This window comes from Andrena cerasifolii, chromosome 10 (assembly GCF_050908995.1).
Source record: "Andrena cerasifolii isolate SP2316 chromosome 10, iyAndCera1_principal, whole genome shotgun sequence".
Taxonomy (NCBI): domain Eukaryota; kingdom Metazoa; phylum Arthropoda; class Insecta; order Hymenoptera; family Andrenidae; genus Andrena; species Andrena cerasifolii.
In genome coordinates, this window is record NC_135127.1 from 243,839 (window position 1) to 258,025 (window position 14,187).

General features: G+C 35.2%; 1 protein-coding gene across 1 annotated transcript; it reads right to left on the bottom strand.

The window, feature by feature from the left end:
• Nucleotides 1–9,388: 9,388 nt before the first annotated feature.
• On the bottom strand, nt 9,389–13,053 carry LOC143374166 (uncharacterized). Its single transcript, XM_076822096.1, has 7 exons — nt 13,005–13,053; nt 12,593–12,912; nt 12,019–12,165; nt 11,543–11,942; nt 10,860–11,363; nt 10,111–10,641; nt 9,389–9,459 (listed from the first exon to the last, which is right to left on the bottom strand). Exons 1-7 carry the CDS (start codon nt 13,051–13,053, stop codon nt 9,389–9,391), a joined length of 2,022 nt encoding a protein of 673 aa, XP_076678211.1.
• Nucleotides 13,054–14,187: the final 1,134 nt, after the last annotated feature.

A 14,187-nucleotide genomic window follows, 5' to 3' on the forward strand; every position in this document is an offset into this window, starting at 1 on the left:
AATATCGGTTTTTCAATATCGGTTTAGAACAATATCGGTTTTGCAATATCAGTTTCTCAATATCAGTTTTTCGATATCAGTTTTTCAATATTTGTTTTTCAATATCGGTTTTTCAATATCGGTTTTGCAATATCAGTTTTTCGATATAAGTTTTTCAATATCGGTTTTTCAATATCGGTTTTTCAATATCGGTTTTTCAATATCGGTTTTTCAATATTTGTTTTTCAATATCGGTTTTTTCAATATCAGTTTTTCAATATTTGTTCTCCAATATTGGTTTTTGAATATCGGTTCTAATATCGGATTCAATATCGGTTTTTCAATATCGATTTTTCAATATCAGTTTTTCAATATTTGTTCTCCAATATCGGTTTTTGAATATCGGTTCTAATATCGGATTCAATATCGGTTTTTCAATATCGGTTTTGCAATATCGGTTTTTCAATATCAGTTTTTCGATATCAGTTTTTCAATATTTGTTTTTCAATATCGGTTTTTCAATATCGGTTCTAATATCGGTTTAAATATCGGTTTTTCAATATCAGTTTTTCGATATAGGTTTTTCAATATCGGTTTTTCAATATCGGTTTATCAATACCAGTTTTTCAATATTTGTTCTCCAATATCGGTTTTTGAATATCGGTTCTAATATCGGATTCAATATCGGTTTTTCAATATCGGTTTTGCAATATCAGTTTTTCGATATAGGTTTTTCAATATCGGTTTTTCAATATCGGTTCTAATATCAGTTTCAATATCAGTTTTTCAATATCGGTTTTTCAATATTTGTTCTCCAATATTGGTTTTTGAATATCGGTTCTAATATCGGATTCAATATCGGTTTTTCAATATCGATTTTTCAATATCAGTTTTTCAATATTTGTTCTCCAATATCGGTTTTTGAATATCGGTTCTAATATCGGATTCAATATCGGTTTTTCAATATCGGTTTTGCAATATCGGTTTTTCAATATCAGTTTTTCGATATCAGTTTTTCAATATTTGTTTTTCAATATCGGTTCTAATATCGGTTTAAATATCGGTTTTTCAATATCAGTTTTTCGATATAGGTTTTTCAATATCGGTTTTTCAATATCGGTTTATCAATACCAGTTTTTCAATATTTGTTCTCCAATGTCGGTTTTTGAATATCGGATTCAATATCGGTTTTTCAATATCGGTTTTGCAATATCAGTTTTTCGATATAGGTTTTTCAATATCGGTTTTTCAATAGCGGTTCTAACATCGGATTCAATATCGGTTTTTCAATATCGGTTTTGCAATATCGGTTCTAATATCGGTTTCAATATCGGTTTTTCAATATCAGTTTTTCGATATCAGTTTTTCAATATTTGTTTTTCAATATCGGTTTTTCAATATCGGTTCTAATATCGGTTTCAATATCGGTTTTGCAATATCAGTTTTTCGATATAAGTTTTTCAATATCGGTTTTTCAATATCGGTTTTTCAATATCGGTTTTTCAATATCGGTTTTTCAATATCGGTTTTTCAAAATCGGTTTTTCAATATTTGTTTTTCAATATCGGTTTTTCAATATCAGTTTTTCAATATTTGTTCTCCAATATCGGTTTTTGAATATCGGTTCCTAATATCGGATTCAATATCGGTTTTTCAATATCGGTTTTTCAATATCAGTTTTTCAATATTTGCTTTACAATATCGGTTTTTCAATATCGGTTTAGAACAATATCGGTTTTGCAATATCAGTTTCTCGATATCAGTTTTTCGATATCAGTTTTTCAATATTTGTTTTTCAATATCGGTTTTTCAATATCGGTTTTTCAATATCGGTTTCAATATCAGTTTTTCAATATCAGTTTTTCAATATCGGTTTTTCAATATCGGGTTTTCAATATCGGTTCTAATATCGGTTTCAATATCGGTTTTTCAATATCAGTTATTCGATATCAGTTTTTCAATATTTGTTTTTCAATATCGGTTTTTCAATATCGGTTTTTCAATATCGGTTCTAATATCGGTTTCAATATCGGTTTTTCAATATCGGGTTTTCAATATCAGTTTTTCGATATCAGTTTTTCAATATTTGCTTTACAATATCGGTTTTTCAATATCGGTTTTTCAATATCGGTTTTTCAATATCGGTTTTTCAATATCAGTTTTTCAATGTTTGTTCTCCAATATCGGTTTTTGAATATCGGTTCTAATATCGGATTCAATATCGGTTTTTCAATATCGGTTTTTCAATATCAGTTTTTCGATATCAGTTTTTCAATAATTGTTTTTCAATATCGGTTTTGCAATATCAGTTTTTCGATATAAGTTTTTCAATATCGGTTTTTCAATATCAGTTTTTCAATATTTGCTTTACAATATCGGTTTTTCAATATCGGTTTAGAACAATATCGGTTTTGCAATATCAGTTTCTCAATATCAGTTTTTCGATATCAGTTTTTCAATATTTGTTTTTCAATATCGGTTTTTCAATATCGGTTTTTCAATATCGGTTCTAATATCGGTTTCAATATCAGTTTTTCAATATCGGTTTTTCAATATCGGTTTTTCAATATCGGTTCTAATATCGGTTTCAATATCGGTTTTTCAATATCAGTTTTTCGATATCAGTTTTTCAATATTTGTTTTTCAATATCGGTTTTTCAATATCGGTTCTAATATCGGTTTCAATATCGGTTTTGCAATATCAGTTTTTCGATATAAGTTTTTCAATATCGGTTTTTCAATATCGGTTTTTCAATATCGGTTTTTCAATATTTGTTTTTCAATATCGGTTTTTTCAATATCAGTTTTTCAATATTTGTTCTCCAATATTGGTTTTTGAATATCGGTTCTAATATCGGATTCAATATCGGTTTTTCAATATCGATTTTTCAATATCAGTTTTTCAATATTTGTTCTCCAATATCGGTTTTTGAATATCGGTTCTAATATAGGATTCAATATCGGTTTTTCAATATCGGTTTTGCAATATCGGTTTTTCAATATCAGTTTTTCGATATCAGTTTTTCAATATTTGTTTTTCAATATCGGTTTTTCAATATCGGTTCTAATATCGGTTTAAATATCGGTTTTTCAATATCAGTTTTTCGATATAGATTTTTCAATATCGGTTTTTCAATATCGGTTTATCAATACCAGTTTTTCAATATTTGTTCTCCAATATCGGTTTTTGAATATCGGTTCTAATATCGGATTCAATATCGGTTTTTCAATATCGGTTTTTCAATATCGGTTTTTCAATATCAGTTTTTCGATATCAGTTTTTCAATATTTGCTTTACAATATCGGTTTTTCAATATCGGTTTTTCAATATCGGTTTTTCAATATCAGTTTTTCAATATTTGTTCTCCAATATCGGTTTTTGAATATCGGTTCTAATATCGGATTCAATATCGGTTTTTCAATATCGGTTTTTCAATATCAGTTTTTCAATAATTGTTTTTCAATATCGGTTTTTCAATATCGGTTCTAATATCGGTTTCAATATCGGTTTTTCAATATCGGTTTTTCAATATCGGTTTTTCAATATCAGTTTTTCGATATAAGTTTTTCAATATCGGTTTTTCAATATCGGTTTTTCAATATCGGTTTTTCAATATCGGTTTTTCAATATTTGTTTTTCAATATCGGTTTTTTCAATATCAGTTTTTCAATATTTGTTCTCCAATATTGGTTTTTCAATATCGGTTCTAATATCGGTTTCAATGTCGGTTTTGCAATATCAGTTTTTCGATATAAGTTTTTCAATATCGGTTTTTCAATATCGGTTTTTCAATATCGGTTTTTCAATATTTGTTTTTCAATATCGGTTTTTTCAATATCAGTTTTTCAATATTTGTTCTCCAATATTGGTTTTTGAATATCGGTTCTAATATCGGATTCAATATCGGTTTTTCAATATCGGTTTTGCAATATCGGTTTTTCAATATTAGTTTTTCGATATCAGTTTTTCAATATTTGTTTTTCAATATCGGTTTTTCAATATCGGTTCTAATATCGGTTTAAATATCGGTTTTTCAATATCAGTTTTTCTATATAGGTTTTTCAATATCGGTTTTTCAATATCGGTTTATCAATACCAGTTTTTCAATATTTGTTCTCCAATATCGGTTTTTGAATATCGGATTCAATATCGGTTTTTCAATATCGGTTTTGCAATATCAGTTTTTCGATATAGGTTTTTCAATATCGGTTTTTCAATAGCGGTTCTAATATCGGATTCAATATCGGTTTTTCAATATCGGTTTTGCAATATCGGTTCTAATATCGGTTTCAATATCGGTTTTTCAATATCAGTTTTTCGATATCAGTTTTTCAATATTTGTTTTTCAATATCGGTTTTTCAATATCGGTTCTAATATCGGTTTCAATATCGGTTTTGCAATATCAGTTTTTCGATATAAGTTTTTCAATATCGGTTTTTCAATATCGGTTCTAATATCGGTTTCAATATCGGTTTTGCAATATCGGTTTTTCAATATCGGTTTATCAATATCAGTTTTTCGATATCAGTTTTTCAATATTTGTTTTTCAATATCGGTTTTTCAATATCGGTTCTAATATCGGTTTCAATATCGGTTTTTCAATATCGGTTTTTCAATATCGGTTTTTCAATATCAGTTTTTCGATATCAGTTTTTCAATATTTGCTTTACAATATCGGTTTTTCAATATCGGTTTAGAACAATATCGGTTTTGCAATATCAGTTTCTCAATATCAGTTTTTCGATATCAGTTTTTCAATATTTGTTTTTCAATATCGGTTTTTCAATATCGGTTTTGCAATATCAGTTTTTCGATATAAGTTTTTCAATATCGGTTTTTCAATATCGGTTTTTCAATATCGGTTTTTCAATATCGGTTTTTCAATATCGGTTTTTCAATATTTGTTTTTCAATATCGGTTTTTTCAATATCAGTTTTTCAATATTTGTTCTCCAATATTGGTTTTTGAATATCGGTTCTAATATCGGATTCAATATCGGTTTTTCAATATCGATTTTTCAATATCAGTTTTTCAATATTTGTTCTCCAATATCGGTTTTTGAATATATGCTATACTGGTTTTCTTAAAGATGCTGTTGCGGCGTAATAATAATGTTTTGGAAGGATGCTAAAAAGTTCACAAATGTTTCGTAAAGGAACGAAATAGTCACTAAACATTTGTTGTCATATAGCTTATAGTTAGGTTATATTTTCTGTCATTTCGAGGAGCCGACCACATAATAATCACGCGCATCCAGCCAGCGCATTTTCACTAGTCCAATTCAACATCCAACATATTTTATATATAATGTTTGTTCATAACTGCTTTCTGCATAGGGCGTGTAATAAGTGTATTTCATGTTTTGTTTCGATGCTTTACTAATAAAAAAATGTCTAAACTAACAAACTTCATTTTCTGGGGACATCTCCTCATCTATTTTTCCTTTTCACTTATAATTCCTTACTGCTAACGTAGAATATTGTAGCATAAGCACATTTTAAGTAATTAAAATGTACAATGAATTTTCTACGTTTGCAGTACCAGCCGACTATCCGTTTAAATTTTTATAAGTACAACGCAACAGTTGAGAATTTATTTCCTTATTCAGAATAAAATACGGAAATAGCAAACAGTTCCCTCTCGCGTGCACCAGGTAGCGGCGTATCTATGGGTAATACCATTTCAGTGCAGAAAAAACCTGCTGTAATACCGACCTGCCAAATCGACCAGGTCACGTGACGTGTCTACCCCCTTAGTGTTGAGAATCGTTTTACATAAGCGTACCTGCATTACCGACGGACGGTATTATTTATGTTTTCAATTAGTTTTACATTCGCGGTTGTCATTACGTTTCCGGTGTCCATGAGAGTTAGTTTCAAAGTGTGTTCAGTTGCATGCATTTTCTAATCTGTGAATTTTCGAATCAATTAGTCAATATTGAGTTTATTTTTTATTGTCAGAAGAAAGATTCGTCTTCTCTGTTACAATAAAGGTATTTATATTCAACCACAATAGTGCATTTTAACAGGTTATGGGCCCAGACCGCGTTGCATCGTGTATGCTTGAAAATTAATAAAGGTGTTAGTGGAACATGCGAAAAACGTCCCATTAATTCGCCTGGACGATTATGCTCTTAAAGAGACCTTGGATAGCAACGGTCCAGATATTGAAGAGAGTGTACGCGATCAAGGGATTCAGCAACCTAACCTAGTTTGCCACGTGGTTGAAGGACAACTTGTTGCATCACAGGGTGAAGGTCCTGCAGTAGAAATGGCAGAAATAAAAACTTATCATATACATAAATTTAATAGACAAAACTCTCAGTTATGGAGAATGCAAATGGAAATTTTCATGGGTGAGAATGAACTCTAATCGTATGTTCTTGGTACAATTCCACGACCAGCAGCAAACTCAGCAGCCTGGGACAAAAAGGATAGAGAGGCTAAAGCCTTCTTAATGCGTGCTCTAGAATTAGAACAGTTGAAATATATGTCAGACTGTACGACCGCGACAATCATGTGGTCGAGGCTGAAGACGGTTCACGCAGAAAAAAACGGATCAATCCACACAAGTATTATTGGACCGATTTATAAATACCAAAATGGAAAATGAAGAAAATGTGTCAGATTTCATAGCTAGAATGACGTCACTGACCCAGCGGCTAAAAGAGATGGATCTGCAACAGAAAGAGGCTGTAATCGTGACAAAGATAATGGGAAGTCTACCACCAAAATACGACAATATTAGAGCGGCATGGTAAGCGGTGCCAATAGCGGAGCAGATGGTAGAAAGACTTACGGGACACCTTGTGAATGAGGAAGCCCTATTAAATCTCAGATCCAGTGGAAGTCAAGGACAGTCTTCAGAGGCATTAAGCGTTCATAGGACAGCACGTAAGCGTAACCACAACGCAAATATAAAATAAAAGTTTCAGACTGCACGAAAACCTGGAAAGTGCAATTTTTGTAAACTTCCAAGACATTGGGCACGAGAGTGTCGCAAGAAAGCAACCTCAAAAGAGCTCGTACCTGCTTGAGCAATCCGATAACAAGGTCATCACTAATAAGAATGACTTACTCGTTGCAGAAAATGCTGAAGCAATGATTGCTCCAGTAGAGGACACGTGGTTTGCCGATTCCGGGGCGACGCAGCATATATCGTTTAGAAAGGAATGATTTAGAAATTTTATTGCATATCCTGCAAACTGCTCTACAGTCTGAGTTGGTGAAGGAACGCGAATTGATGACAGAGGGAGAGGCGGCGTCGATATTGCAGTTACCCATGTGCCCAATAAGAAGATTATCTATAACATGAAGGACGTATTATACGTGCTTGAAATAGAGAAGAATTTGTTCTCCATTTTTCAATCATCAGAGAGGGGAACAAGGATTATTTTTGAAGAAGGTGGAAATCATGTCACCTTCGAGAAAAACAATCACCTCATGGCGTGAAATGCAACAATCTTTATAAGTTAAATATATAAACTTTGACAGCGGGAGAAGCGCACGTAGCAACGACTGAGTCAATCCAGCTTTGGCATGGGCGGTTAGGACACCTGAACTTCAAAACGCTGTGACAAATGCACGACAGAGGGGCTGTGGACGGACTCAATTTCGATCCAAAAGAAGATAATCCATTTTGTGAAGACTGCATCTATGGCAAGCAACATCGACAACCGTTCACAAGCACAGGTACCCGATCAACCTCACCAGGTGAGATTATTCACCCCGATCTGTGTGGGAAAATGAGCCAATCGTAACTTGATGGTTCTAACTATTTCCTATTGTTAGATGACGATTGTTCAAGGTATTGTTTTATTTACTTTTTTTTTAAACAAAAGACTGGTAGTTTAGAATCCCTGCAAAAATTGTGTGCTGAGGTCCAAACCGATGGACACCAAATAAAACGGTTGAGAACAGATTGCGGCAAGGAATTTTGTAATGAAGCAGTAAAGAGGTTCCTGCTACAAAAAAAAGAATAATACATCAAAAATCGACGCCAAGGGCTCCAGAACAAAATGGCTTCATTGAACGTCAGAATCGCATAGTTATAGAATGTGCCAAGTCAATGTTACATGCAAAAAATCTACCACGCAATCTCTGGACTGAGGCGGCAAATGTAGCCGTGTACTTGAAGAACAGGACATCATCGGAGACACTAGGAGGCAGAACACCATTTGAAATATGGTTTGACGTGAAACCATCGGTGGAACATCTTAAGGTTTTTGGCAGCGACTGTTTCGTCCATGTGCCCAAAGACCAACGAACAAAGTGGGAGTACAACTCAGTCATGTGCATCATGATTGGTTATAGTGAAGAAAATAAAGCATACAAAGTGTACAACAGGAAAACAAGAAAGGTTCTGATTCGACGAGATGTGAAATTCAGAGAGAAGCCCAACATACAAATCGTGACAGAACCAGTAATGAACAGGACCAATGAAACTCCAGAACGAGACGTTGAACAAGATGAATCTGTGAGGGATTTTGAGACCCAAGACGAGTCAGAACCTGAGACAACAAATATAAAGTACAGAAATCCACGAATACCGATACCAAGATCACCGTACCCCATTCGAAGAGGGGCAAGTAACAAAGATGCCCAATCCACAGATCAAAATGCGCCTCATCCGAGTAGAAGGAGACTCAACACCAATGTTGATGAAGAAGAAGCACAAATAGTGATTGCTGAAACCTTCATGGCCAACACGGAACCAGGAAATTTAACTGAGGCATTGACAGCTGATGACGCAGAGCATTGGAAGAAAGGAAACTAAAGGCAAATGGAGAAATTGATAAATATAAGGCACGTTTGGTGGCCAGAAGATGCTCGCAGCAGCAGGGCATAGATTACCACGATACCTACGCACCAGTGGTAAGAAAAGTTGAGTCCGCAACATGTTAGCAATCGCAGCAGTCAAGGATCTGGAAATTCTTCAATTTTATGTCAAAACGGCGTTTCTACGCGGCAACTTGAGAGAAGAAATCTACATGGAACAACCAATAGGTTATTAGCGAGGTGATAAAGTGTGCCATTTACTAAACGGTTTGTACAGGTTAAAACAAGCCTCTAGGGAGTGGAATAAGAAATTGAAGACATTTCTACTGAATCATGGTTTTGTGCAGTCGAGAGCCGTGCGCGTACATGGAAATCAAAATACAGATTTACATAGCGATATATGTGGACGATGGGATAATGTGTGGAAAGAATAAGTGTGAAATGAATTCATTGTTTATTTATTTATTAATTTAACGGGACGTACCCTTTTGACACAAAGAAGCTTATAACTAAGTAAGAGACAGTCAGCTATAGTTAGCCTGTATACCGGACAAAAAACATATATACACAGATTCAGAAAAAGAGAAAGCAAAAATAATAGTAATCGCAAAGGTAAAGATAACAATAACACTATGGTATTCTACGCTCTAGCTCAGAAATAACTTGCGCCTTGAGTTGTTGAGGCGACCCATTAAAAAGGTCTAAACAAGAGAAGAAAGAGTTCGCCGTTTCGCAGCATTTATGAATGGGATCACGCGCACCGTAATGATACTTGGGGCAGCCTATCCGAAAATATAACTTGCGACGTATGTTACGCGACATCGCACACAAATTGATAGACCCCAATAAATCCTTACAATCGATTCGGCAATTTAAGACGTTGTATAGAAAACAGATGTCAGCTAACTTAAAATGATCACAAATGTTAAGCAACCCAAGCTCAGCGCGTATAGCCCCGTAATCATGCTCAGCACGGCTCATAGGAGTACCCCTTTTAAATGCAACAAAACGTAGAAATAGATGATGAATCCTTTCTAGATGCCTGAAATTTTTCGCATATAAGGGATAGAATATTACGGAACAGTAGGTTAGATGCGGTAGTACAATAGTCTGATACAATGTTTTAAGCGTGAAAATACGCTTGAAATCGGAAGCTGCGCGTTTAATAAAGTAAGGAGCTCTTGATGCTTTGGCACAAGCGTATGAGACGTGTGAAGAGAAGGTTAATTTTCTATCGAAGCGGACACCTAAATCGTCGATAGTGTCTACCGATTGCAAAGTTAAGTTACTAAGACTGTAATCAACAACAAGTGGACGAGAGCCACGATAATAGCGCATGACATAACACTTACTGGTGTTAAGACCTAAATTGTTACCTATACACCAGCTTTCAATGCGACTCAAATCCGCCTGCAAGTTCTGCGCATCATGCAAAGATGAAACAGCTATAAATAATTTAATATCATCGGCGTAGAGTAAAAATTTGGCATTTAGAATAACATTAGCGATGTCGTTAACAAAAAGTAAAAATAACAGTGGACCGAGGTGAGATCCTTGTGGAACCCCGGATGTAGAGCAGAAACTAGTTGAAGTCGAACTGCCAACTTTTACTGAATAAAAGCGCCGGTGCAAATAGCTGCTCATCCAGCGTAGAAGATTATCGCTCATGCCTAGTTCCCTAAGTTTATTGCATAATATGCCATGATCAATCGAGTCGAAGGCTTCATGAAAGTCCAGATACACTACATCAACTTGAATAGAGTCCTCGAGCGACTTCGCAACAAACTGAGTGAACGCACATAAATTGGTGACCGTTGACCGTTTTGGCATAAAACCATGTTGTTGCTCAACTATTAGGTTACAAAAGGCAGCCGATAGTCTGTCTGCAACAATACGCTCGAAAATTTTGAGATGGTATTAAGGATGGTGATCGGCCTATAATTTGACATGTCTGCCGCCGAACCTTTTTTCGGAATAGGCGTAATTAGGCCGTACTTCAATCTAGCAGGAAAGCATCCTGAGACAAGCGAATGGTTAAATATCAGCCGAAGAGGCCGAGTTAAAGCATAGGTGCATGATTTAAAAAACAGAGGCGGTATACCATCCTCACCAGGCCCTTTGTTGATAGGTAATTCATTTATGAGGTTGAAAATTTCACCCTGGGTAATGACTATGTCAGTACATGGAAATAAAGAGCCATTAATTTTGAGCCTATTGTTAGTAGACTGAGACGAAGTAGGTGTAGTACGCAACGGCAGCGTGGTAGTCGAAGCAAAAACGTTCGCAAAGGAATTGGCTATATTGGACTCTCCTGAAACTGTCCGCCCGTTCAGCATCATTGTAGCAGGCATGTTGAGGTCACCATTTTTTGATTTAATAAACTTCCAGAATGCCTTGCTGTCGAGCGTAATAAGGTTCTCGGTGTTGTTGATGTACTTAGTGTAGCAGCGGGCAGCAAGAGACTTGCATGCTCTTCTCAGGTGAGAGAACGCCAGATAGTCTTCTAGCATATTAGATAGTTTGAAATTGCGGTGCACAGACTTCTTGCGCCTTATTAGCAGTTCAAGCTCATGTAAGAACCATACCGGAAATTTGGAGCTTTTGGCTTTGAACAATGGAATCCACATAGAAATGGCGTAGTTGACGTGATAATACAGTAAATCCAAAATAAGTCCCAGTTAATCGCGCCCAAGTATGAGTTAATGCTTGCGTAGTCTCCTCTTCTAAAGTTGTAACGATATTCATCATGAGATAGACAATTAAACTTTACATTATAGTTAATACTAAATGTGATAACAGGATGATATACGTCGGCATTCAAGAGTATTTCCTCTGCGCATGTGACAGAGATTTCATAACGATCTGTAAAAACCAGATCGAGTAAAGATCCACGGTAGTTCCTTTCTTGATTGTATTGAATAAGACCAAGATGAGAAATGGCATCTGCGATCGCTGTAGCAGCTGAAATCTCGTTGGTAGACGCTCCGACGTGTGATAAGAAAGGCATATCGGCACGATTCGTCCATTCAATATGCGGCAAATTGAAATCACCAGTTAACACAATACCATTCGGCTGTAAAGTATTTAAAACTTCGAGAAGATTATGTGAATACTCCTCGTAACTTGCAATAGAAGAGCTAGGCGCGAAATATACCGCACCCATTAGTATCTGGTGATCTTGAGACTTCACAACAACAATCACTTCCTCAACAATAGTATCCGGAATATTGACTAACATAGCTGACCTACTTATTGCTTACTGCAATTAAAACACCTCCTCCTCTGAGGTGTAGGCTAGTGGTAGGATTCCGATCTTTGCGATAAACATTATAACCATGAAGGTTGAGTTCAGCTGTACCAATATCCCCGGTTAACCACGTTTGGACAAGTATTATGATGTCATAGCACTGAGAAATAGTTAACAAAGATAGTAATAAATCATTAAGCTTCGTGCGCAGGTCACGTACATTTTGAAAGTATACTAAAGGGTACTTTGCACGTTTCCCGATTTTTGCTTTATACTGACAATACGTGGAATACCATTAATATATTTAATCGTGTTGGACGTGCCCTCGGGATCAATAGACTTTAACTGTTCCCTAAAAGTATTAAGATGTTTGCGTTCATTCAAGGTACGATCTCGCGCAAATGTGATTGCCCCGCAATATTTGCCTTTATTTTTGAAAATCTTAATTACATCCTCTGACGTAGGGAGGGTAACTCTAAGAGGCCTGCATTTGTTAAGAACTTTGGGTCCAATCCTGCGGACAGTGATGTCAACGGAACTCAACGGCGTGATGTTGGACAAAATAGAATGAGCTTTCGTACGATTACCATTCGTTGCATGCTCACTAGCCCGAGTAGAGGAGCTGGAATGCTCAGGGTCTTCTTCAACGCCAAATAGAATAATGTTTTGGCCTTTTTCTTCAATTCTTCAGTCTCATTGATTATGTCATAGAGCTGGGTGCTCACGCTCCCAGCGTTAGTTGACTGCGTATTGTTTTCTAATAACCTGACTCGATCATCCAGCTTACTGACTGCATTTTTGACTTGCTGCAATTCCGACGAAAGCTTACTGTTGTAATATAGTAAGTAACTATAATCTTGATACTTGTCGCTCCATCTATTGTTCGACAGCGAATTTGTACAGCGACCTGAATTTAGTTGAGAGCGACTATTCATATACACAAGACTGTAACGATATCGAACGTATTGCCTATTAGGCTTTTGCTCTAATATATTTTACTTTGTTTTATTACTACTAGTGACTCTGTGTTCAGTAATTCAACAACCATTCCTACATGGTAGCAGAGCGTGGTTGATTAATTAATTGGTTAATTAATTTGTTGGTTTTACAAGTAAACCGGTTTAAGTTTTGGTCACTGAATTCGTCGCAAGACAGAGTTGAAGAAAGGGTGAAGAAGAATAGTCAAGTTGAAAAATATATATTCTAAGACGAAGATAAAATTGTAAGTTACTGAAGAATCAGAAGATTTCGTAATATATTAAAAAATATTTGTGCGATGTTAACGGATTGAGGTCGGCAAATGAAACACGTGATAACGTGCTAGTACAGAGCACGTGACAATTTTTTAAGTTAAGCACATGTTCAGATGTGTGATGAGAATAAGTTAAATAAATTAATACAATTGTAACTAAAGAAGATAAATTGAATAAGAATTTAAGAAATCTATTGTACTCAAGACTCCAATATTCGAAAATATAAGGACTGAAGAAGCTAACATGGCTAAACAAGCGAAGATAGAAGATATCATGATGCCTATTTTTGATGGAGTAAATTATTCCAGTTGGAGAATAAGATTAATGACTTTATTAGAATACAAAGAATGTAATGAGCCAGCAGTCAGTAAAATAACTGAAGCTTATAGAAACAGAGAAACAGATTGGAAGAAAATGGACCTGAAGGCTAGAATCATGATCATGAGCTCAATTTCTGATAAACAATTAGAATACGTTAATGAATGCACAACAGCCTTGTAGATGATAACAAAATTCGATACGATGTATAAGATTAAGTCTACGGCCCTGCAAATAATATGCAGAGGGAAAATTGAAGAAACAAAATTAACAAACTACAATACAGTAGAAGAATTTTTCGCTGAATTTGAAAAAAGTACGAATGATTTCAAAGAAGCAGGTGGAAAGCTGGATGAAACCGAAAGGGTGAGATATTTACTCAGAGCTTTGCCACCAAGCTACAGTTACATCGGAGATTTCATAGATGTCATCCCAGAAGATCAAAGAACAGTTGATTACGTAGAGTAAAAAATTAAAGAAAAAAATATGACTAAAGAAGAATCACAAAATAAAAGCAATGTCAGTACCTTTGCGTCACAAACGAAGGGGCAATGTTTCAACTGCGGAAAAGCTGGACATTACAAAAATGAATGCACGAGGCCACAACAACA